The 26,195-nt window shown below is 38.6% G+C and overlaps 1 protein-coding gene across 1 annotated transcript in view; it reads right to left on the reverse strand.

The window, feature by feature from the left end:
• Window positions 1-26,195, reverse strand: part of KMO (kynurenine 3-monooxygenase) — a 56,130-nt gene that overhangs the window by 1,628 nt on the left and 28,307 nt on the right. Inside the window, 9 exon segments of the mRNA XM_030302144.1 lie at window positions 53-154; window positions 8,703-8,785; window positions 10,792-10,849; window positions 12,774-12,921; window positions 14,633-14,754; window positions 15,580-15,651; window positions 19,331-19,496; window positions 20,849-20,936; window positions 24,856-24,904. Of these exon segments, the coding sequence (XP_030158004.1) occupies window positions 53-154; window positions 8,703-8,785; window positions 10,792-10,849; window positions 12,774-12,921; window positions 14,633-14,754; window positions 15,580-15,651; window positions 19,331-19,496; window positions 20,849-20,936; window positions 24,856-24,904 (888 nt within the window).

Consider the following 26,195-nt stretch of genomic DNA (forward strand, 5'->3'; position numbering starts at 1 on the left):
AATGGATAAACAGAAGAATAAAATAAGGAGATGCCTTAAATCCAGACCTTACCATGGTATAGAGAGGGATAAAGGTAGATGGCATAATAGCATGAAGAAATCTCTCCATGGTTTTTTGGAAGATGAACCACCTCGAGTTGACATGTGCTCGCATCTGCAATAATGTAAGAGTCTTAAAGAATATCTCAAATGAATAGCCTTTATTTATTTACTACAACTTATTATTATACTTCATTCCTATTCACTGCAAATCTGGACACGAAGTAGTCAAATTCTTGTTTCCTTAACAGTTATTTCCAATCCTTTTCAGTAAAAGTATAAGACATTACCTTGAAAAGGTTGAGCAATTGCACAAAACATGTTATAGAACTCTATTTTGCTCAGGGGGCAATATGGGAACTCTATTTCAGCAAAAATCTTGTTCAGTCAGATCTGGGGATAGTCTGTGGGACCAAAGATTTGACTAATTGTCATTGTTTCCTGATTAATTTGTAATCTTCTTCATGGAAAGAAGAGATCCTTGAAGGTATGTCTTTCTTGACTTACTCCATATTCAGAACAAATATTCTGTTGTAGCTGTCTCATTTTTAAGGACACAAGAAGAATATATATATATACACAATGGAATACTACTTGGCAATGAAAAAGAATGAAATCTTGCCAATTGCAACAATGTGGATGGAACTAGAGTGTCTTATGCTAAGCAAAATGAGTCAGTCAGAAAAAGACAGATATCATATGATTTCACTCATGTGGAATTTGAAAAACACAACAGATAAGCATAGGGGAAGGGAAGAAAAAGTGAGATAATTTTTTTTGTTATTTTTTATTGTTCATTTGTTATTAATCATAAGCTCTGTTTATAAGTGATGCCCATATTTCAGGAAATAAATGTCTGTAAGATTCAAAAAATAAAGAAAGACATAAGCAAGTTACAACAGTGAAGATTTTCGGTATCTTATAGAACTTCCTTCACTACGTATGTAATAATTCTGCTCAAACTAAAGTCCACTTTATTTTTTATCTCTCTTCAGGAAAGAAGGAAAACAGCTACACTCTTTTCTTTAAATTTATCCTGAAATTTTTTTCATTTGATCATTTAAAAAGTGTAACCATGGGGCGCCTGGGTGGCGCAGTCGGTTAAGCGTCCGACTTCAGCCAGGTCACAATCTCGCGGTCCGTGAGTTCGAGCCCCGCGTCAGGCTCTGGGCTGATGGCTCAGAGCCTGGAGCCTGTTTCCGATTCTGTGTCTCCCTCTCTCTCTGCCCCTCCCCCATTCACGCTCTGTCTCTCTCTGTCCCAAAAATAAATAAAAATGTTGAAAAAAAAATTAAAAAAAAAAAGTGTAACCATAAGTATTTGTTGTGAGCTTTTCATGTGACTGGCTCAAAATGTAATTGTGTTTTTTCTTCTGAGTGTTAATCTTCTGACCATGAATATCTTTAATATATACGTTTTTTTTTCAGTGCATAAGGCCCCAAAGAATATTTAAAGCTACTCTAAACTTGCAACTTATAATGTTAAGAATGGTAAGGTCATTTACTATCTCTTCATTCCTCCAAATATGTTAATACATTAATACATATAAAAATTATATCTTCATTAAAATAGCATATTACTAGCTCTGCCAAATGTTTAAGGTTTAAGCCTGTGAATTTATCAGTGATTGAAACCAGATAATTTTTCATCTTTGTTACCTCCTAAATGTCCCTAAAATGTAGATGGAGATGATGTGTGTGGGTCATTGTCACTGTCTACTATCACAATCCATGCATGTGTAGGGAATGCTCTGTGTGTGTGTGTGTGTGTGTGTGTGTGTGTGTGTTTTCTTTTTGTTCTCATTCAGCATGTATGCAATGGGGCTGGGGCAAAGAAAAATTAAAGGACATTTGTGACTTCTGGGGAAGATGGCAGAGTAGGAGTTCCTAGGCTGAACTGGTCCTATGGATATGCCCAGAGAACAACCACATCAGTGTAAAAACCCCAGAAAATTAACTGAAGACTGGCAGAACAGACTCTCCACAGTAGAGAAGAGGTCACATCAAAGAAAGTAAGAAGGGCAGAGACACAGCCAGAAGCCAAACTGACCCACAGGACTATCTGCAGGAGGGAGGGACACTGCTGGCACAGAGAGGGTAGAGGAGGAGACCTTACACCAGCCACCCCAGGCATCCCCATAACATTTGGATTTGAAAACCAGAGGGGCCTATCTTGGAGAGTTCTTACAGTCAGTGGGGCTTAATGCTTGGAACCTCAAAAATCAGAGGGCTTTACTGGGGGAGAGCCAGAGGGTGAATGGAAACTGAGTCTCCACCCTTAAAGAGATAGTATAACAAACATCCCCACTGATATACAACACATCATAGAAGCAACAGTTTGCAAAATACCTGGGAAATATGTGAAGATTTATTTAGTAATCTCAGGGCATATGCTGGAGGGACAGGTATCCTTGGGAGACTTCTTCAAGAAAAAAAGAGCTGATGCATGCCATTTCCCTCCCCTGTCCCCTAGCCTCAACACATGGACACCTGGTGAAACCAAGGCAGCACCAACATTCTCCACCTACCTTGCTAAGAGCACATCCACTCCCACATTCTGCTGCAGACCTGCCCCCTCCAACACACCTTTGGCAGGAGTCCTTCCAAATCAGTGCCAAAGCCTGGCAGTGGCAAGCAGCCCCAATGGGCCAACTCCACTCCAAAATGACTCTTGCCTTGGGAGAGAGGAATATAACCACACATACCAGTCCAACTGCAGCCCTAGCAGTGGTCTGGGAGCAGACATCTGATCTGACTACAAGCCCTGCCCATCAAAAATAGCTTCTCATGGGACAAACAGGGAGAGAGCCCTGTAGTTTGATGGTACCACACCTCTGGCCAACACCTGTTCTGACTCAACTCAAGCCCAAGGTAACCCCAGACTGGCCCACTAACAACACAGTGACAAAACTCTGCTCACAACAGGCAAAGAGAGCCATTGCAGATGACAGGACTGAAGGCAAATATGGCTCAGCCACAACAGGGTACAGGCAACGAACATAGGAGACACCCTGAAGTATCAGGTGCCAGTGAACAGGGACATTGTACTGCAGGGCACTATAGGACCTCTTCTTCAAAAGGCCACTACTTTCAAGCACAGGAGATGTAGCTGACTTTCCTAACACACAGAAACAGACACAGGGAGTGAGATAAAGTGAGAAGACAGAGGAATAAGTCCCAAATAAAAGAACAGGACAAAATCAGACTAAGAGACCTAAATTAAATGAAGATAAACAATATGACTAATAGATATTTTAAAGTAATCATAAAGATACTCACTGGACCTAAGAAAAGAGTGGAGGACCTCAGTGAAACCCTCAACAAATAGACAGAAAGCATAAAAAACAACCAATCAGAGATGAAGAAGTCAGTAGCTGAAATTAAAAATCCACTAGAGGGAATAAACTAAGGGAACTCAGTGACACCATTAAGCACAATAATATTTGTATTATAGGGATCCCAGAAGGACAAGAGAGAGAAAAGGGGGCAGAAAATTTATTTGAATAATAGCTGAAAACTTCCCAAATCTTGGAAAGAAAATGGATATCAAGACCCAGAAGGCACAGAGAGCACCCCAAAAATAAGGTTCAAACCAAGACACATAGTAACTAAATAGCAAATAGTGATAAAGAGAGAATTTTAAAAGCAGCAAGAGTAAAGAAAATGGTTACATACAAGGGAAACCCCAGAAGGCTATGAGCTGACTTTTCAGCAGAAACTTTGCAGGCCAGAAGGGAATGGCATGATATATTCACAGTGCTGAAAGAAAAAACTTCCAGCAAAGAATACACTATTCAACAAGGCTATTATTCAGAATGTAAGGAAAGATAATGAATTTCCCAGACAAACAAAAGTTAAAGGAATTAATGACATTAAACCAGCCCTACAAGGAATGTTAAAAGGGATTCTCTGGGGGCGCCTGGGTGGCGCAGTCGGTTAAGCGTCCGACTTCAGCCAGGTCACGATCTCGCGGTCCGTGAGTTCGAGCCCCGCGTCGGGCTCTGGGCTGATGGCTCAGAGCCTGGAGCCTGTTTCCGATTTTGTGTCTCCCTCTCTCTCTGCCCCTCCCCTGTTCATGCTCTGTCTCTCTCTGTCCCAAAAATAAAATAAACGTTGAAAAAAAAAATTAAAAAAAAAAAAAAAAAGGGATTCTCTGAGTGACAAGAGAAAGACCATAAGCAAGAGTAAGAAAAGTAGAAAGCGCAAAAGCAGTAAAAATAAGTAAATCTATAGAAATCAGTCAAGGGATCCACAAAATAAAAGGATGTAAAGTGTGATACCATATACTTAAAATGTGGGGTAGGGGGAGAAGATTGAAAATTAGTGCTTTTAGAATGGGCTCAAATTTAGGAGACCATCAACTTAATATAGACTTATATGCAGATTTAATATAGACTTAATATAAAATATATGCACACTTTGTTATGTATAAACCACAGATGAAAAGCCAGTAATAGATATGCAAAAATAAAGAGAAAAGAATCCAAGTATATTACTAACAAAAGCTAGGAGACCATGAGTTAAGAGAGCAAAAGAAGGAACAGAAAAGAACTACAAAACAACCATAAAACAAACAACAAAATGACAATAAATACATACTTATTAATAATTACTTTGAATATAAATGTATTAAATGCTCCAATTAAAAGACATAGGGTGATAGAATGGATAAAAAAGCAGACTCATGCATATGCTGTCTATAAGAGACCCATTTCAGACCTAAAGACACATGCAGATTGAAAGTAAAGTGATGGAAAAGCATTTACCATGCATATGGAAGTGAAAAGAAAGCCAGGGTAGCAATATTTATACAGGACAAAATAGACTTGAAAACAAAGACTGTAACAAGAGACAAAGAAGAACATTACATAATGATAAAGGTAACAATCCAAAAAGAAGATAAAGTAATTGTAAATGTTTATGCAACAACATGGGAGTATCCAAATACATAAAGAATCTAATATAAGCATAAAAAAAGTAATCAGTAGGAATACAGTAATAGTAGGGAGCTTTAACATCCAACTTATATCAATGGATAGATGATCCAAACAAAATTAACAAGGGATGGCTTTGAATGACATATTAGACAAGATGGAGCTAACAGATGTATTCAGAACACCCATCCTAAAACAGTAGAATACACGTTCCTTTCAAGTGCGCATGGAAAATTCCCCATACTACATCACACATTAAGCTACAAAACAAGTCTCAACAAATCCAAAATGATCGAAGTCATATACCATTCATCTTTTCTGACCATGGTGTTATGAAACTAGAAATCAACCACAAGAAAAAAATCTAGAAAGAACATAAATACATAGAAGTTAAATAACATGCTACTAAATAATGAATGAGTCAACCAAGGAATCAAAGACGGAATAATAAATGCATAGAGACAAATGAAAATGAAAACACAATGGTCCCCAAATTTTTTTGATGCAGAAAGGCTGTTCTAAGAGGGAGATTTATAGCAGTACAGGCCTACCTCTAGAAGCAAGAAAAATCTCAAACAACTTAACCTTACACCTAAAAGAAATGGAAAAAGAACAAACAAAAGTGGAAGGAAGAAAATAATAAAGGTGAGAGCAGAAATAAATAAAATAAGAATTAAAAAAATAGAACAGATGAAACCAGGAGCCAATTTCTTGAAAAGAGAAACAAAATTGATAAATCTTTAACGAGACTCATAAAAAGAGAGAGAGAATGGACTCAAATAAACAAAGCCAGAGATGAAAGAGGAGAGATAACAATGGACACCACAGAAAGACAAAGAATTATAAGAAAATATGAAAAATTAGATGTCAAAAAATTGGACAACCTAGAAGAAGTGGTAAATTCCTAGAAACATATAACATCCCAAAACTGAATCAGGAAGAAATAGAAAATTTGAACATACCAATTACCAATAATGAAATTGAATCAAAAATTTAAAAAAAAAATTCCCAACAAACAAAAGACCAGGACCAGACAGCTTCATAGGCAACTTCTACCAAACATTTAAAGAAGAGTTAATACCTGTTCTTCTCAAAAAATTCCAAAAAATCTAAGAGAAAGGAATGTTTTCAAATTCATTCTATGAGGCCAGCATTACCCTCGTATCAAAACCAGATAAAGACTCCACTAAAAAAAGAGAACTATAGGCCTATATTCTTGATGAACATAGATGCAAAAATCCTCAACAAAATACTTGCAAACTGAATCCAACAGTACATTAAAAAATCCTTCATCACAATCAAATGGGATATATTCTTTGGTTGCAAGGGTGGCTTAATATTCACAAATCAATCAACGTGATACATCATATCAACAAGGGAAAAGATAAAAGCCATATAATCATTTCCATAGATGCAGAAAAAAGCATTTGACAAAGTATATCTGTTCATGATAAAAACCATCAACAAAGTAGGTATAAAAGTAACATTCCTCAACATAATTAGGGCCATATATGAAAAATCCAAGTCAATGGTGAAAAACTGAGAGCTTTTCCCCTAAGATCAGGGGCAAGACAAGGATGTCCACTCTTATCACTTTCATTCAACATAGTACTGGAAGTCCTTAGCTACAGCATCAGATAAGAAAAATAAAAAACATCCAAATTGGTAAGGAAGAAGTAAACCTTTCACTAAGTGCAGATGACTTTATACTATATATAAAAAACTCTGAAGACTTCACCAAAAATCTGCTAGAACTGATAAATGAATTTGGTCAGGTTGCATGATACAAAATTAATATACAGAAATCCATTGAATTTCTACACACTAATAATGAAGTAGAAGAAAGAGAAAGTTAGAAAACATTCCCACTTACAATTTCACCAAAAATCATAAAATACCCAGAAATAAACTTAACCAAGGAGGTGAAACACCTATACCCTGAAAAGTATAAACATTGATGAAAGAAACTGAAGACGACATAACAAATGGAAAGATATTCCATGCTCATGGATTGGAAGAACAAATATTGTTAAAATGTCCATACTACCCCAAGCAATCTACACATTTAATGCAGTACCTATCAAAATACCAACAGCATTTTCCACATAACTAGAACAAATAATCTTAAAATTTTTATGGAACCACAAAAGACCCCAAATAGCCAAAACAATCTTGAAAAAGAAGAATAAAACTGGATGTATCACAATCCAAGATTTCAAGATATAATTCAAAGCTATAGTAATGAAACCAGTATGGTACTGACACAAAAATGACACATAGATCAATGGATCAGAATGGGAAGCTCAAAACTAAATCCACAATTATATGGCCAATTTACCTTTGACAAAGGAGTCAAGAATACACAAAGGGGAAAAACAGTCTCTTCAACAAATGGTGTCGGGAAAACTGCTCAGCTCTCTTCAAAAGAAGTAAACTGGACCACTTTCTTACACCATACACAGAAATAAACTCAAAACGGATTAAAGAGCTAAATGTGAGACCTGAAACCATTAAACTCCTAGAAGAGAGCACAGACAGTAATTTCTCTGACATTGGCCTTAGCAACATTTTTCTAGATAGGTCTTCTGAGGTAAAGGAAACAAAAGCAAAAATAAACTATTGAGACTACATCAAAATGAAAAGCTTCTGCACAGCAAAGGAAACAATCAATAAAACTAAAAGACAACCTACTAAATGGGAGAAAATATTTGCAATATTTGACATATTTGATAAAGGGTTAGTATCCAAAATATAAGAATATATACCTCAACACCAATAAATAAATAAATAAATAATCAATCCAATTAAAAATGGGCAGAAGACATGAATAGACATTTCTCCAAAGAAGACATGCAGATGGCTAACAGACACATGAAAAGATGCTCAATATCACCCATCATCAGGAAAATGCAAAGCAAAACCACAATGAGATATCACTTCACACCTGTCAGAATGGCTCAAATCAAAAACACAGAAACAACAAGTGTTGAGAAGGATGTGGAGAAAAAAGTACCATCATGCACTGTTGGTGGGAATGCAAACTGGTGCAGCCACTGTGGAAGACTGTATGAAGGTTTTTCAAAAAATTAAAAATTGAATTACCATATGAATGAATAATTCTACTACTGGGATTATCCAAGAATATGAAAACACTAATTCAAAAAGATATATGTGCCCTTATGTTTATTGAAGCATCATTTACAATAGCCAAATTATGGAAGCAGCCCAAGTGTCCATCAACTGATGAATGAATAAAGAAGAGGTGGTATCTATATACTATGGAATATTACTCAGCCATAAAAAAGAATGAAATCTTGCCGTTTGCAAAGACATGGATTGGGCTAGGCAGTATTATGCTAAGTGAAACAAGTCAGTCAGAGAAAGACAAACACCATATGATGTCACTCATATGTGGAATTTAAGCAACAAAACAAAGAAAAAAGGAGACAAAAAACATACTCTTAACTACAGACAAAAAACAGATGGTTACCAGAGGGGAGGGGGGGGGATGGGTGAAATAGGTGAAGGGCATTAAGAGTTCACTTAACATGATGAGATCATTCACTGATATTCTAACAAATAGTCTATTCTTTTAAAAAATTTAAAAATTTAATTCTAGTATAATTAACATACAGTGTTACATTAGTCTCAGGTATACAATACAGTGATTCAACAATTCTATGTATAAGAGTACACTTAACATGGAATGGAGCCCAACCTCCTCACTCACCTCTATGTAATTGTACATGGACAGGTCTGAGATTGCATGGTCGTCTGGAATTCTCAATCTTGAATATTCAGGAAGACACACACCTAGGAGCCAAGTTGAATAATACATCCAACCAATTTGAAATACATTCAACCAAGTTGAATAATACATCTATTCCACTATCGTCTGTAAGAATGTGCTGGCCTCTACACCGATCAAATTAAATGGTGTGTACTCTACCATTGTTCTCTCTAATCTTTTAGAACATTGGATGATCAGGCTGAATGACCAATAATCTATGAATACTGAATAGTAACACATTCATAGTAATAGGCATTACCTATTGTGATTAAATAAAACTTACGATGAAGTTAACATAATATATTTGTTGGTTACCAAATCATTATTTTTTTTATTTTAAGAATGGACAGCAGTTCATAGAAATGACTGTCAGTGACCACCCCAGACCTGCTTAGAATCTGCTACTCTCCTTTTTGTCCTTTCTTGCTACCCCATGCACATTTGTTTCATTGCGCCTAAGCGACCTTATCAGCTAACCATCAGCTCCATCATTTTTCTGTGATCTCCCGGAGGAGGCCTCCTATTTTCCTCATGTCTGAAATCTTAACGTGGTAAATGGTAAATACTGAATAAATATTTGATAAATTAATGACTAATATAACTCCCACATGGCCAATCAACGCTAGCTATTAAGGATGCCATTTCAAAAGTCAGAGAACTTGGTTGCCAGTCCCAGCTTTACCACTTGTAGCTATATGACTTAGGGCAAGTCACTTCACCATCTCTAAGCTTAAATTTGTAAGAAAGGAACAAGAATAGTACCCCTGCCCCATGTTTTCCATGGAGACCATATGAGAAAATGGATTAAAAAACATAGCAAAATACCCAACACATATGAAATGTCCAGTAATGCCAGTTATGAGTATCATTGTCATAATCAGTACTGTTTGATCGTTGTTCTGCAGTAACCAAAACCAGTGTTGACAGTATGTTCTGATATAGGAACCCTCCATCCCCTCTATCAGCCCTATCATATGCAGACCAATCACACCAGGGCTGATAAGGGAGGTAAGAAAATAAATGCCTCTGGATGCAGAACATCTGAGCAAGATGACTGAACAAGGAAGGCAGAAAACTGGAAGAACTTTACCCTGGACCCTCTAGTGTCTTCAGATCCAGACACCAGTGCCCAAGGACTTCCCATAACACCATAGCAAATATTTACTGTGAGCTCATTTTGTGCCAGGATTTTATTTTTAAAGCTTTACCAAATCATTTTATTTCATCTTCACATCTCTCTGAAGTTGGTATTATTGTCCCCACTTTACAGATGGAAAAAAAAAAAAAAAAAGAAAACCCGAGACTTTAAAAAGCTGGAATGACTTTCCAAAGGTCTCACAGCTAATAAGTTGGAAAGTCAGGACAGGAATCTGGAGGTAGGTTTAAAGCCAGTTCTCTGGATCTATCCCTTACCTGAAACAGGTTTAAATTCGGAGGCAGCCTTTGAGACCATGTGATTCTGAGATGCAGTAAAAGTTATCCAGGTCTCGGGCTATTGTTTGTAACTTCTTTTACAGATGAAATGGTGTACATTTAATTTAATTTCAACATTACATGTAAAAATTTTAGACATCAGTCTCTGTCACATCAATATATTTGGTGGAATCGGCTTTAACCAAAGGCAAACAGAAGTAGAAGCTGCCATCTTGATAAGGCAACATGCAAGAAAGTGCTGGAACTCCTAAAAGTGTTTCTGGGGCAGGCTGTAAGAGGTGCAGGTTCGGGTCTCCTCATGGAAAGGGAGAACAAGGAGCATATCTTGGCCAAACGTTGGTCTTGGGAGCTTTTATGTTGTTTGTGGGGATCACTTGCACAGGCCTCCATGTACAGACTTTAAAAGAAACTGTTTCCCTGTTTCTCTGGGTGTTCCTTGTCTGGACATGGGCAACAGTGGCATAGGCTGGTAATAGAAAAATTATAATCCTGAACAGGAAATATGTATCAAGGGTTTGTGATCATCCAGGGTCAAAAATAGGTCCACAATTAATCAATAGGGCTAGTCCATGTCCATTTGAAAAATTTTACTTACTAAGGTCATTATTGAATTTATCCATTAATTCATCAAATACCAGGCAGTCTTCAAAGCCCTGAAATAAGGAAAAATGGAAAAAGATCATCTGGAAATAACAAAAGCTTCTGAGCAATTAGAATAGACTTTCCGTCAGTGAGTATAATTCATAGGATGTTTACCTTCAACCTGCACACAACAGCTGCTTAGTCACACTTGGCATTAAATTACAATTATAAAAGACCATCAACTTCATGCTTGATGGATTGTCTTTGCCTGGTGCATATTGATTACAATGATGTGGAATTTGACCAAAATTTTAAATTACTCACGTAATTTTGAAGGAGTCCATTGCTTCTTTAAGAAGCAAGAATAATTATATTGCTCTACCATGAATATTCAAGGCACATTTAAACTAATCAGGTCTTTAAGACTCACATTTAGAGCAATTAATGACAGGATAGAACCCACATATTAATTTAGTTCCCTTAAGCCAAGATTAAAGTAAACTTCCAATGTCAAGAAGTCCAGAAAATTAACCCTAATAAGGTTGTACGCTAAACGAAGTGGAGAGAAGAAAATCAAAAGATAGATTTCCTGCTTTCTAGGAATTCAAATGATAGTTTTACTGACAATATAAAAATATGTAAATATTAAAACAAATTTCACATCAATTATAGAAATTACATCTGAAGCAAATAAAGATACTTATCAGCTATATAGACTATTAATGCTGCAGGAATTTAGAGATGTAAAATTTCATATAGGCTGAAATAATAACACTTTTACATTTTTTACTTAATTAATTCATTTATTCCACAAGAATCTCTATGATATAGGCACTATTGAAAACCAAATTTTACAGACAAGAAAGTAGTTAAGTTAGTTGTGCAAGAATATAGTGCAATAAATCCTGGAGACAGGATTTGAATTGGGCCTCATACTGCCGGAGCCTGGGCCCTTATCCAGCTTACTAAAATTGGTATGTTCTTATGTTTTTATAAAACAAAATGTTTGCCACTACTTTGTGGAAAACTATAATTGATTAGATTTATAGCCTACTTATACTTGAAATATATCTCAATCACCGAAACAATAGAAGACTGTGATTATAAAGCTATAGTTATCAAACACACATACACAAAATAATTGTCTGTCTAGATAATCATTTTAGGATTCCTTGAAATTAATGTTTAATACTTGAGCACTATTTCTTTCCTGAAATATTTTTTAGAAACTTCCATGAAAGCAATAGTATTCAACATCAAATCTGTTTCATAGTTTCATTTGTTTAAATTTTTTTAAATGTTTATTTATGTATTTGAGAGAGAGGAGAAAGAAAGCGCATGCAAAAGTGGGGAGAGGCACAGAAGAAGAGAACAAGACAGAGAGGGAGAGAAAGAGAGAGAGAGAGAGAGAGAGAGAGAGAGAGAATCTCAAGTAGACTCCTCGATTTCAGCATAGAGCCTGATGCGGGCCTCAAACTCACAAAATGTGAGATCATGACCTGAGCTGAAATCAAGAGTTGGATGCTTAATTGGCTGAGCCACTCAGGAATCCCTCGTAGTTTTATTCAACTCTGTCAAATGCATTTTCCTTTCATTTGGAAAGAAAAAGTGGAGAAAACAAAAGACAGTTTGGGCTCTTTTCTTTTTTGAGCCTAACATTTATATACTTAGGCATAATCTCTAGAAAAAAAATTTTCAATTAAGTCTTGAATTGCTGACAGGCGAGTTCTCAAATTTCAAGCTATCAATACATTTTCTAACTGCATAGAAACCATGTTAAGCTTTATGCTCTTTCCTGCATGAAATTACTGGATCAAGCAATCCAAGGCTTGACTATAGTGAGTGATCAATCTAAACCGTTGGCAGGGTTGTGGAATTGATTGTTTTGTCAGAGATTAGGTGAGGATAGTCACAGACATGGTTCTTAGCTAAGATTTTTCAGTTGAGACTGACCCAGGAAAATGTCAGAGACTTACTTTGGGAGAAAGGACTTACTGCATTCATTCCTTGTCCAAAAAAGGGCACTATGGCATGAGCCGCGTCCCCCATCAGCACACAGTGTGATTTAATGTGAAAAGAAGAACACTTCACGGATATCATGGGTTGGGCCGGCAACAGAAAGAAATCTTGTACTAGGGCTTGCCTTAAGAGGAAAACAATCAGAACATAACCGTTATGTTAGATTGGGTATTAAACCCTGCGTAATTCTTTCAGATGGACTGACGTCATTACCGTTGCATTTTATTGAGAAACACACAAAAAAATGCCAGGAAGAACACAAGAAATGGAGAAACCGACGTTTCTCCCAGTTCCTGAAATCTCATGGTTCCATTTACCTGTTTTGTTTGCAACGATCTTAATCACATACAAAAAGAATAGGTTTGACTGCATTTTAATAATTTGAAATATGTGTGTGTTATGTGCCATGAGATTTTATTATCATGTGTCCAGGTCATGCAATTTTTCAACTATTCTGGTGTGTTTTAGTTTTTTTCTGGAAAAATTAAGATGTTGTGCATCTGACTAAACCACATGAACCAAAACCAAGATTAAAATGAAGTGCTAATTTATGTGTATTTGGAAGCGGACAATTGATATCCAGCTAGGCTTTGTGGCAGCTGTAAGTAGAAAAACAGCTCCTACCCTCGAGAGTTTTAAGTCTGTTTGGAGAGGAAGAAACAACCAGGAAACATAGGGACTAAAATTGCAGCATGTGGGGATTTCTCTTCAACATCAGAGGAGGGATCAGCGAACACCAAATCTGTCGCTAAGGATGAAAACTGACAGTTTTTTTTTTTTTTTTCAACGTTTATTTATTTTTTTGGGACAGAGAGAGACAGAGCATGAACGGGGGAGGGGCAGAGAGAGAGGGAGACACAGAATCGGAAACAGGCTCCAGGCTCTGAGCCATCAGCCCAGAGCCCGACGCGGGGCTCGAACTCACGGACCGCGAGATCGTGACCTGGCTGAAGTCCGACGCTTAACCGACTGCGCCACCCAGGCGCCCCGAAAACTGACAGTTTTAAACAGACTTGCTCTGGGCTGGTAGTGGGTCATCCCTTTTACATAGTGCATGTCATTGTCATGACTGCCCCGAAAGGTAGATATCCTGATGCCCGTTTTAAAGATAAGAAATCTGAGGCTTGGGAGTAAGGGGCAGAAGCAGCATTAAATCTTGCTTTCTGCACCATTGTGCTGCCTCCACGAAAACATCGCTGGAGGCAGAGAATGGACTGGATTCAAGGGAGGGACAGTGGGAGCAGAATGAGACCAAAAGACATGCCGGTGGGGTGGGTGGCGCTGACAGGGGCCAGAGGGGCCAGGGGTCATAAACCAGACAGCTAACAAGCTGGCTACCAGTCGGGCAGCTCTGTATGAGCCAGGTCCTGTGCCAAACGATTTATAGGCATGAACTCCTCCAGGCCTCATCAACCGTTTGGGGCAGGTACTGCTATTTATTACCATGTTACTGTGAGGGCCCCAAGACATGGGGAACCAGAGACTTGCATCTGCTGGGCCCTGGACCTGTGTGTCCACCAGCAGAGGGAGGCACAGCCCAGCTCTGCGGCACAACTGGGAGGGACCTGAGAGCCTGCCCAGGAGGCAGAAAGGCCTGGGGACGTGGGTTACTTGTTTTTCTCAGGAAAAGTTGACCATGGCATGGGGTTTTCAGAATCCCTGCTCACAGCACAACGCCCGCTTAGACTTTTGACCGAAGGCAGGCTTCCCGTCCAGGTCACATCAGGATCAGTCACATTTAATCCAAACTGAAGCAAGGTGCATGACCTTTATTTGAACCTTGAATAAATCAAAACAGTGGAGCAAAAGGCACAACTGCACATCTTGAAACTTACTCTCCAATTAGAGGGATGGAATCCGGAAAGTACTTCTGGAAGAAATTCAGCACATCACTGCTGCTTAGAAGTTTTTCAAACTCTTCAAAGGGCATGAACAAAGTACATGTGAAAGATTTGTTCTGCAAGAAGAGGAAGCGTGTGAGAGAACGTGGGGAGCCCTACCCTCAGGTTCTTGCTGTGGCCAAGGGGCACCTGGGAGGAATGTCCAGGCAGACAGGAAAGGCGTCCTTCCCAAACCTCATTCCCAGAGAAAAGCCCCACCAAGTCCCAGCTACTCCACAGCTTCTCAGTTATTAGAATTTCTACATGGTAAACCTCAGCCATTTTCACCGAGCCAACGCTACACCCCTTGGGTTACTAATAGGTTGGATTGAATAGTGGTTGGATTGAATTTCTTCCCACTTATTCCCTCTCCCTCTCCTTTTCAAACAGTGTTAAGAGGCACTGGGCATCAGCGTTGCTACCAAGAGAAAATAGACCAACTAGAGAAATACAGAGCCAGATATATAACGAAAAAAAATGTCTCTAGGGTCTAATGGAAGAACAGCCGTGCTCTTTTTTGACAATGTATATTCCAATGTCCCAGAGACCTCAAAGACTGGAAGTCCTGTCTCATGTAGAACCCGAATCTCTTTGACTTTATTTGCACACCATTGCCTCGTACACCGTCTTGAGAGAGATGACAGGCACCACTATCCACAATCTATCGCTTATCATTTATATATATTAAATCTCCTTTCCACTATAAATAATTGGAATTCCTTCAGGTTTTTCCTCAAGAACCCCAAAGTTGCAATGATGTAATCACTGAAGAGACTAAACAATAATGTTAGGTATACACATGCTAAGTACAGAAGAATTTAGGCATACATGCAAAATACGAAAGTATGTAGTGAAAAACATTAATTATAGATGTAAAATTATATTGGCAAATTCTGTATTACCATGTTAGGAAGTGCAATCATCATAAAGGTATTTCTAGGCCAAATATGCAGATAATTAGGTTCCATGGCATACTGTAGGGAAAAAGTATATTTATGTTTGATTAGGGCATTAATGCAGCACATCTATAAAACTGTTTCTGCTTATGTTATAATTGTTTCCATAGCAACTCAAATAGTATCATACACATGATGATAAGCACATCTACTGTTATTTAAAGTAGAAACTGGCGAGACACCTGGGTGGTGTCAGCTGAGCGTCCAACTTCAGCTCAAGTCATGATCTCACTGTTCCTCAGTTCAAGCCCCACATCAGGCTCTCTACTGTCAGTAGAGCCTGCTTCGGATTCTCTGTCCTCCTGTCTCTCTGCCCCTCCCCCACTCACACTCTGTCTCAAAAAACTAAACATAAAAAAATAAATAAATAAAGTAGAAATGGTCTTAAAAATGTTTTCTGCCCTGACTTTACAAACTCATATAACTTAGGTGGTATCAGATATAATTGATACCAGATATAATCAAGAATTAAGAACATACTGTGAGATGTTCTCTCTCTCTATTTCCATGCACACACACAAAAACACACCTATACACATACATATATATACGTACATACTATATATGTATATACAAGCTATATATGTATATGTACATATATATGTGTGTAATATCTTTATACTTTATTTTTCACCTCACTTGAGGACTTATTTGTATAATGGAAAGGTCCTAAGTTTACATTTCATGGGAAAAATAAAATTTTACAAACAAGCCTCTTATCACTTCTTTCCTACAGCATAAAAAATAGAAAGAAATCTGCTCTCTTTAGTGACCCCGTGACAACCCAGTAAGAGCCTGAGTGAGTTTTGATTGCTTGGACATATCTACCGACCTAAATTCTGGAGATTCCCGGGGGTATGATATACATAAGAACATGCAATCAATTTCCAACCATTCTGAGTTTGCATTACTTTTTACAAAGGTTGGGGAGCACCTGCCATGTGTGTCTCTTACATGGTAAAAACACATAAAGCACAGCCTAGGCTCCTAGCCAGCATTTTCACACTGTTGGAGTTATTCGTGTCTTTCTTCCTGGCTTTTGATCTCAGAGGCTCAGAGAAAGCTCAACACACAGACACAGAAATGAGTGAGTACATAACTGTCTGGCCTCAGGTTATGGCACAGGTGAATAGGCAGATGCTGAGGTAGAAGTATAGGAAATAAAAGCTGGGCAGGTAAGACATCTGTGGGGTTGAAGTGGTTAAAAGTGTGGAAGGATTCATTGATTGGATAAGAAGAGAAGGACAGTGGCTTCTGGGCGGGGGTAAACTTGCTGAGCAAAGCAGAGGCGGCAGAAATGAACAGTGTTTCAGGGAAGGAATTTAGGAAGTGTGAATAAGGAGACCAGTCTGGATGAGGCACAAGTCATTGCTTTTCCCTCTTGCTATCTTTTGACCACTTCTACGACCTTTTAGAACTCCAAAAGATAAGGAAGAGTGGAGAAATGGCAGTTGAAATTGATTTATCATTTACTGCATTAGTAATCGTTAAAATGGCTGATGAAAAAGTTTGGGAGACAATATGTACCCCCTGTCCTCACCATTGACATGTATAGTGATTTGTACATTGTTTTTGATGTGGCAACTATGATACCAAGAAGATTTTGATGTTCACACATATTTCATGGCTATACAATAATCCCTTATAATTTCAGCTTCTTTATTACCAAGTCATGCTCTCAATAGATATCTTTATCCAAGAGCAGTTCCAAAGTCAGGCTCCCGTAACCCCACTGGGCGCTCACCACAAGTCTCTCCAAACATGAAGTCTGAGCAAAACAGGGACTTGCTGTGCAAAAGCAGCTTTGAGATGAGCCTCCCATTAAATTCTCAAAAGCACTCCCTCAATGTTCACCCAGTATTGTCCCTCACCCAATCTTTCTCCCCCACTCTACAGTCCTCAGAGATGAAGAGTCTGTTACATTAAAGAAAGAGTCTGTTACGTTAAAAGGGGCAGGACAGAGAGACAGAGATAGAGACAGATGGAAGGAAGGAAGGATGGAAGGAAGGAAGGAAGGAAGGAAGGAAGGAAGGAAGGAGGGAGGAAGGGAGGGAGGAAAGGAAGTTAGTTTTCCTGAGATTATTTTGAGGACATATTAAAATGCTCCCATGCCTGGGTCCCATTGTTATGTCAAAACGGTATTTCTTATTTAAAAGCAGAGAGTTTTATGCTAACTAATTTGGATTTAAATTTAAAGAAAATTAAATTAAAAGCAGTGAGTTTTTGTTAACCAATAATTATCACTATTAAATATGAACAGCTAGAAAATAAATGGCTATCTTAAATCTACATTAAAAGGCCTGATTCCACTCAAGTCTGGGACAATTTTTTTTAAATGTTTATTTTTGAGACAGAAAGAGACAGAGTATGAATGGGGGAGGGTCAGAGAGAGAGGGAGACACAGAATCTGAAGCAGGCTCCAGGCTCTGAGCTGTCGGCACAGAGCCCGACACGGGGCTTGAACTCCAAGACCGTGAGATCGTGACCTGAGCCAAAGTCAGAAGCTCGACTGACTGAGCCACCCAGGGGCCCCTAGTCTGGGACAATTTTTAACAGAATCCTATTATCTTGTAAACCAGAATTATCAGATCCTGGGCCATGAGAACAAAGTTCACCTGAAAAATGTAAAAATAGCACTTAAGAATTACTAAATACTTTTCTGACCAGAAGGAAGAACTAGGAAAACAATGATTTAGTGATATATTATAGATTTGACTGACTCATACAATTTGGTATATACCTGGTATATAATAGCACTATCACAAATTGACTAGCTATGTTATAGACGTGTGAATTTCAGATAGGATAAATTACATCTTAAAAATACCTTAAAAATAGATGTTCTTTATGTAACTCAAATTTAAATTAGTGCTATTTACTTATCTTTACCTATAAGCCAATATCCTTATTGCTTCTGTTGGTATTTTAACCTCCCTTAATAAGATTCTACATTTATTTGCTACGATAATATAAAACATAGCTATGATGTATTTGCCTCAAGCCCCATAGGTTTTAACCTGGGAACCAGGAAATGAGAAAACATGCAATGAAAATCTCTTTGCATTAGCTTGCTATTCATTTTATTTAATAATCATTACTTGGTATAATCATGAGTATAGGAACTCTGGATTGTCAGTGTACAGAGTGATTCCTGACCCACTTTTTTTCTACCAAGAAAAAATAGAAAAAATGACATTATTATGTCAGACAAATTCCCTCTGTGTTCCCAGTAGGGTAGCTGTAATTCCTCTTCTTTCCTGACCACTCAAGAAAACATATCTTGACGGCAAGGGAGAGAAGTGATGTTATTTTTTTTTTTATGTTTATTTATTTATTTTTGAGAGAGAGAGAGAATGCAAGCAGGGGAGGGGCAGAGAGAGAGGGAGACAGAATCCCAAGCAGGCTCCAGATTGTCAGCACAGAGCTCAATGAGGGGCTCGAACCCACAAACTATGAGATCATGAGCTGGGCCAAAAGCAAGAGTCAGATGCTTAACTGACTGAGCCATCCAGGATCCCCAAAATTATATTAAAGGGATACTTGTACACCCAACTTATTATTCTTTGCAAAGGACTATAGCAGACCTCAGAACTCATCCAAATATGCTATTGAGAACAAGTGCACTAGAATATGCATCTTCACTAGTCCAAGGGGCAGGAGGGCTATGGGAAGGAGCCAAAGAAGGGAAAGGACTTACATCCCCATTCTTGGGTGGAATCGTCAGCTCCATGTACCCATGAGGAATGTACTGCTGGCTGTAATCAAAGCGTGGTTTCTTCATGAGGTGAGTTCTGACAGTTGAGTAGGCTCCATCACATCCTACAATGAGGTCATAAGTGGCATCTTTGGGAACTTTGTCAGATCTGAAAAATAAAATGAACCATCCAAAAAAAAATAATCTAGTGGTAAAAATGATGCTGTTCCTCTTGTTGGATATAAAAAGTAGCAACTCAAGGGGGCCACTCCTCACTTGTACATATCTGATTTTGAGCTTAGAGTTGATAGATACAGAGTAAAGATGACAACCCTCATCTCTATGGTGGTGTTGTTCATGAGAATGAGAGTAACACCACTACACCAATTAATAAGGACATGCCAGGCCACTGAAATGTGACTAAGGCTTGAGTCCCCTGCACAAAGGGAGAGTCTTGAGAAGAAAGCAGAGTGAGGGAAGGGATGGACCAGGGCAGAGATGGCACAGGAGTTGCCAGGAACAGTGTGTTTAGCGTGAGTGGAGGATATTGGAAGACAAGCTCAAGAAAAGAGTACAATATGGGGAAGGAAAGAGGGAGGAGAAGAAGAGAATTTTTAATGTTAAGACAAAAGGTTTAAATACATTCTTCTGGCAAAAGAGAAAATAACTTTTTTCATTGAGGGGATGGTGAATGAAGAGTGGTAATTTAGGAAAACTTATTTGGCACTGGAGGTATTGAACTGGAGGCAGAGTGCAGGGGGGAGGGGACAAGGAGAGGACAAGGTGATTGCAGTAGCCTGGGTGTGCAAGTGTGAGAACCCAGGGACCTTAGGCCTCAGAAGAAAGACATAGGCTCTGAACCCAACCAGGGAGTAAGAAAGATGGAGCAGGGTCATAGATTTAATGAGAGAAAGTAAGGAAAAGGCACACCAAGAATGATTCTAATTATTAACGGCATTAAGGAGGTCAGGACTGGACATGCTTGGAGAGAAATAGATGGTCAAGTTTTAAGATATGTTTGAAAGCATGGCAAGCGGTGCTTGTGAAGGTGTTTAACAGAACATTAACATGAATCAGTACTGAAAGAAGGATTGAGAGGGGAGACAGAGGCATGGGCTAGGGAGGTTCATTTTAGCAAAGGGAATTTTTAAGTGGTGGTTGAGTGGACTGGGAATCCATGACATGTCCCAAGGATGGGACATGGAGCTAGGAACTTTAGAGGACATAGAGGCAGCCAAGGAGAGGCAAATAGTTTCCAGAAAGAGGAGAGGGAACACAGGGCAGAGAGCATTTGAAGAGTGTGGCTACCAGTGTGGAACATGGTAGGATGCTGAGCCCGCACGAGAATCAAGAAGAATCACTTGTGTTGGTATTTAGAAGTCATCCAAAGGCTGGTTTTTGATGTTTCTTTGAGTCCCTTTTGGTAATCATTTAAATCTTTCAAAGAAGCCAAAGAACAAAGTTTACAGATACAGTTCACTGCTCTAACCCTTCACCTCTGCAGTCAAGACCACTGATTACCCAAGCACTGTGATCCCTCCTTCCTCAGGATTACATTTCAACAGCCGGTGGCCAAAGTGCACCTTTGCATTGGGGTATTTCTCAACAGCTGAGGAGACAAAGAAAATGAGCAAATGGAAATGAAATTCCAATTCTTATTTCACTTAATGAAATTGAAATTGTTATTATTTCCTGAGAACAGTAATGATAGAGATGTTTATTCTTAAGACTGTAATAATGAATTAGCACAAAGTGGTAATTCGACGACTATTTGGCAAATGTTCTAGGATAATTTGGTAGTAAGAGAGATGAATACAAATCGACTATCCTCATCTAAAAAAAACACAACTAATTCCATTATGCAAATTCTTACGTTACTGTGATGGTTGTCACCCTGGAAAAGAAGCAGGCATCACATATTTTAAAATTTGCCTCTAGGGGCGCCTGGGTGGCGCAGTCGGTTAAGCGTCCGACTTCAGCCAGGTCACGATCTCGCAGTCCGTGAGTTCGAGCCCCACGTCGGGCTCTGGGCTGATGGCTCAGAGCCTGGAGCCTGTTTCCGATTCTGTGTCTCCCTCTCTCTCTGCCCCTCCCCCGTTCATGCTCTGTCTCTCTCTGTCCCAAAAATAAATAAACGTTAAAAAAAAAAAAAATTTGCCTCTAGTTTCGGATTTTGTGATTAGAAATACTCAGCCAAACTCCTCTTCTCATGCTATGCCTCATTCTATATCTCTTTCTAGTAGTTCTCTAGACTTCTGAGTCAAGTCACAGATATAGATTTTGATACTAATTCTTTTTGTAATCAAACACTGGAACACTGAGGGAAAAAATGAGTAACAAGATCTAAAACTTCTCAATAAATAGAATCAAAGTATTCTGGTGCTTTTTTTTTTTTTATTTTGCCTGTTAGCAATCTATAGAAATCAATGAATTATCATATTCTTGCCATTGCAGTAAAATATGATTTTTGCCCCTATTAATTCTCATGGATAGATCTATAATTATAGGTTATTTACTCTTCTTAAAGCTACAAGTCAGATCTACTCATCTATGTTTAAGAAATCTTTTGACAAATAACTATGGAGAAATCAGAATTTATCTGAACAACTAAGGATATCTTTTATAAACCCTAAATGTGTTTTAACTCTTGAAAAAATTAAATTAAATTACGTTTATTTTTTATTTAAGTGTACACTAATACATCCCAAAAAATTTTCCACAGAACACTAGTCCTGGAATATGCTCCCGAAAAAAACTGTTTTGTGGTCAGAGTGATTGGAAAAATGCTAACACTCTGAACTTCTAGGCTGTGCGGTCCTGGTCCTCAACCACATGTGGCTCAAGTCCTTGAAATGTGGCTAGTCCAAATGGAGATGTGTTGCACCCACTGGGTTTTGACAACTTAGTACCAAATAAAAAAGGTCTCATGCATCACTATCTTCCGTTGATGACCCATTGAAATGATTATATTTCGGATATAAATATATTGTTAAAATTAAGTTCACCTGTTTCTTTTTAGGCCTTTAAATGTGGTTAATATAAAATGTTAAATTATACAAGTGGCTGGCCTTTGTGGCCAAATCTTGGACAGTGTTGCCCTAGAAAATCCACAATGCAGACTAGCTGAATAAAGGCCCTGAGAAATACTGTAAGAAAACTTTCAAAACTTGTTTCATGCAGGATTTATCAAACTTACTTGATTGCATGCCCTTTTCCTGCTTGCTTTGCTTAACAATTATTAACAAACCCCTCCCTCCCAGCCCTGGACAGTGAACCATGAGACAATCCTACGTGAGATGCAGGGGAATGATTTTGTTACCACACCTTCAGAGGGGAGGCTGTGCAGTCAGGAGGGAGTGTTTGCACATAGAGCTGGCAGCTCACATGTTTGTGTAAAGGAAGGACAGCTGTGTGAAAGAGTTTATATGCCAAACAACGTTTAGAGGTTAAGAGAGTCTGTTTGGCGGGGGGGGGGGGGGGGGGGGGGGGGGGGGGGGGAGGGGGGGGTGGGTGATGGGTATTGAGGAGGGCACCTTTTGGGATGAGCACTGGGTGTTGTATGCAACACTAAATACTCCTGAAACTAATATTACACTATATGTTAACTAACGAATTTAAATAAGAACTTGAAACTTATAAAAAAAAAGATAAAATAAAAATAAAATAAATGAAATGAAAAAAAGAGAAAGTCCATGTATGTACACTTTATTCACATATTTCTGGCATTTATGAAATTGCACACTGTGCAGAACGTTCCCAAGGAAAACCAGGTATGGGAGCTTCTGGTCTGTCCACCAAGATCAGCTCTTCCCAGGTTGTAGCTCCTACTGCTAGCAGATATTTCATGTATAATATTGGAGGCACTGACTCTAGGAGATAAAGGCATGGACTTTGGAGTAACAGATCCAGCTCCAGCACAGACTCTACCACTTATTAGCAGTGTGGGCTGCTGTACGGGGAGCATGAGAAGCCTCCTCCCCTGTCAAACTGAGGGAAAAGGAGCTCCTCCCTCACAGAGCTGTTGGGAGGGTTATAAAAATCGATGCGCTATAGAGCATCTATAGAGTGCTCTATAGAGCACTTAACACACTCCCTGGGGTCTCAGTGAGTGTTTGCTCTCATTCTTAATAAATTCAGAGATGCTCTAAAGAGATTGTCTTAGGTTGGCCATACCACTTTTTAAAAAGCTGTTTTGTGGCTTCTTGAGATCAATATCAGTATATCTAGCCACCTCCCACCCCCATCTACCCATCCAAAAGATGGTCTTGCAAGTGTAAGTCAAGAAGTATAATTAAGAAGAATATTAAGCCCTATTTCTGAAGTCCGTGGTGAATCAGCTAGAGTGATCTTCCCAGCACACCTCCTGCCAGCTCAATTCAATTCAACAGAAACACTGCAGAATCACTCTGGGTAGAAGGGTGGGGAGAAACACAGATAATCATGTAGAAACTCTGCTCTCCAGAACTCAGAGGCTGCTGGATTACAGAGAGGAGTTGATTTATTTTATTTTTTTTTATATATATATGAAATTTATTGACAAATTGGTTTCCATACAACACCCAGTGCCCATCCCAAAAGGTGCCCTCCTCAATACCCATCACCCACCCTCCCCTCCCTCCCACCCCCCATCAACCCTCAGTTTGTTCTCAGTTTTTAACAGTCTCTTATGCTTTGGCCAGAGAGGAGTTGATTTAAAAGATAGTATTGAGGAGGGCACCTTTTGGGATGAGCACTGGCTGTTGTATGGAAACCAACTTGACAATAAATTTCATATTTAAAAAAATGTAAAAAAAAGAATTACTCAAGTGTTATGTTCTGCAGGGAATGAATCTAATTAGCACAAATACTGAAGAGGAGAAAAAGCTGTTATGGCCAAGGGCTACCTGGCAGGTGATTGCACTGATCATCCATGCTGCAAGTTTAATTTGCAATCCAGTGATTTCTCCATTAATGGGTGTGTCTGTAACACATTAGAGTCCTCAAGGTATGTTTCATGCCTTCCTTTTTTTCAACCTCCTACACCCTCTGCTATTTGGTTTCCTACAATTCCTACAAATTGGCCCCTGTGCTCTGGCTTTAAGTTCAGGGTTGGCTTTATGCACCCAGGGATTATCATAATACCCTGAAGACTGCAGCCCTCTTCAGCCTTCAACTACTGCTTTTTATCTTTCCATAGTGAAGAGCTAATCGTGTCTTTTTGCAAATCATTCGAGGGTATCTGTTGTTCCTCTAGTCCATGAGTTCTTCCGGGGTGAACACTCATTCATTCCAGTGTTGAAAAGACAATAGGAATTCAACGTGTGTTGAACAAATGATTTTTATTTAGATCAGTGACAAGATGAAAAAGAGATGCCAGAGGATGCATCACTACTACTTTTCAAGGACGTTGTATTGTACATAGCCTTGCCCTCAATCACCCATGAATAACCCATGAAAAGGAATAGTAAGCAAATCCCAGTGAATCACGGAACAGGGTTAGGCTTACGTGCTTTACTGAAAGTGACAACAGAATAAAGCATTGGACTTACCAGTCAACAGCTCCTTGTTTAGATTTTCTCTGCTTATAGAAAGAATATACTGCAAGAAAAATATAGTAGATACTGTTTACTTCTGAAGAATAGACAAATATTATTCATTATTATTCACATTATTCATTATTATTCATTTGGCAATAGGAAATACTTAGCAGAGGTTTGCAAACTTAGTTTCATAACCATTTAGCTAATTAGCCTTTTAAAAATAAACACTGTAACCAAATACATATAAAACAATGTTCAAGGTACAACTTTGGCTTTTTCAAGGTTTGATATTATAAAAACCAAATCCTTCTTTTAGAGCAAAAATGTTATTTTTACTAAGATAGTTTTAACAACATCTTGTATTTTCATCTTAGATCTACAAATTGATGTGTTAGAATAACTTCAGTAATGACAGCAACGTTGGAATAAATGTGGTATTTCCTAAAGAGACTACCTGGAAGGCATTCATTAAATGTGAAAGGAATGTGTATTGGGGGGGGGATGGTAATGGTGAGGAAATTGTGCATAGAAGCAGGGTCAGCCCTCCCTGGGACATGTGTTCTTTATTTCTGACTTTATAGGACAATTAAACAGGGCCACCTGTTCCAAAAGGCACAGTGGGCACAATGCCCAGGGTCCACATACTTTTAGGGGTTCACGAAAATGTTTTAATTTTAGTTTATACTGAAATTAGAAGAAAAAAAAATAAATGTAATGAATCTATGGGAATGAATCCAGCCTGGGTTATTTTATTTTTATTTATTTTTTTAATGTTTATTCATTTTTGAGGGACAGAGACAGAGCATGAGAAGGTGAGGGGTAGGGAGAGGGAGACACAGAATCTGAAGCAGGCTCCAGGCTCTGAGCTGTCAGCACAGAGCCTGACGTGGGGCTCAAACCCACAGACCATGAGTTCATGACCTGAGCCAAAGTTGGATGCTTAACTGACTGAGCCACCCTGGCACCCCAGCCTGGGTTATTTTCATCTTTATACCAATGCCCTCCCAAAATCTAATTTTTAATATTTATTGTTTCAGAGGGAGAGGGACCCACAAAGGCGAAAGTGCCCACCTAGGGCCCGTGAAAGTCATAATACAACCTCACAGTTCAGGGCGAACCTATTCTTTAAAATTTTAAAGCATATGTTTCCCAAATTTTGAAACATCACATCATTTCATACAAATATGCTCATTTTATAAATCTTCACCTCATCCCAAAGTAGACATTTAATATTAACAGTGAACCCTACAGTTGGTGTAAAAACAATTCGGTCATGCTACAGAGGCAATGACTGAAGAGGGGCTTCCTGTGTCTTTGCTGTGAATTAAAACGAACAGGACTTCATTCTC

This window comes from Lynx canadensis, chromosome F1 (assembly GCF_007474595.2).
Source record: "Lynx canadensis isolate LIC74 chromosome F1, mLynCan4.pri.v2, whole genome shotgun sequence".
Classification (NCBI taxonomy): Eukaryota; Metazoa; Chordata; class Mammalia; order Carnivora; family Felidae; genus Lynx; species Lynx canadensis.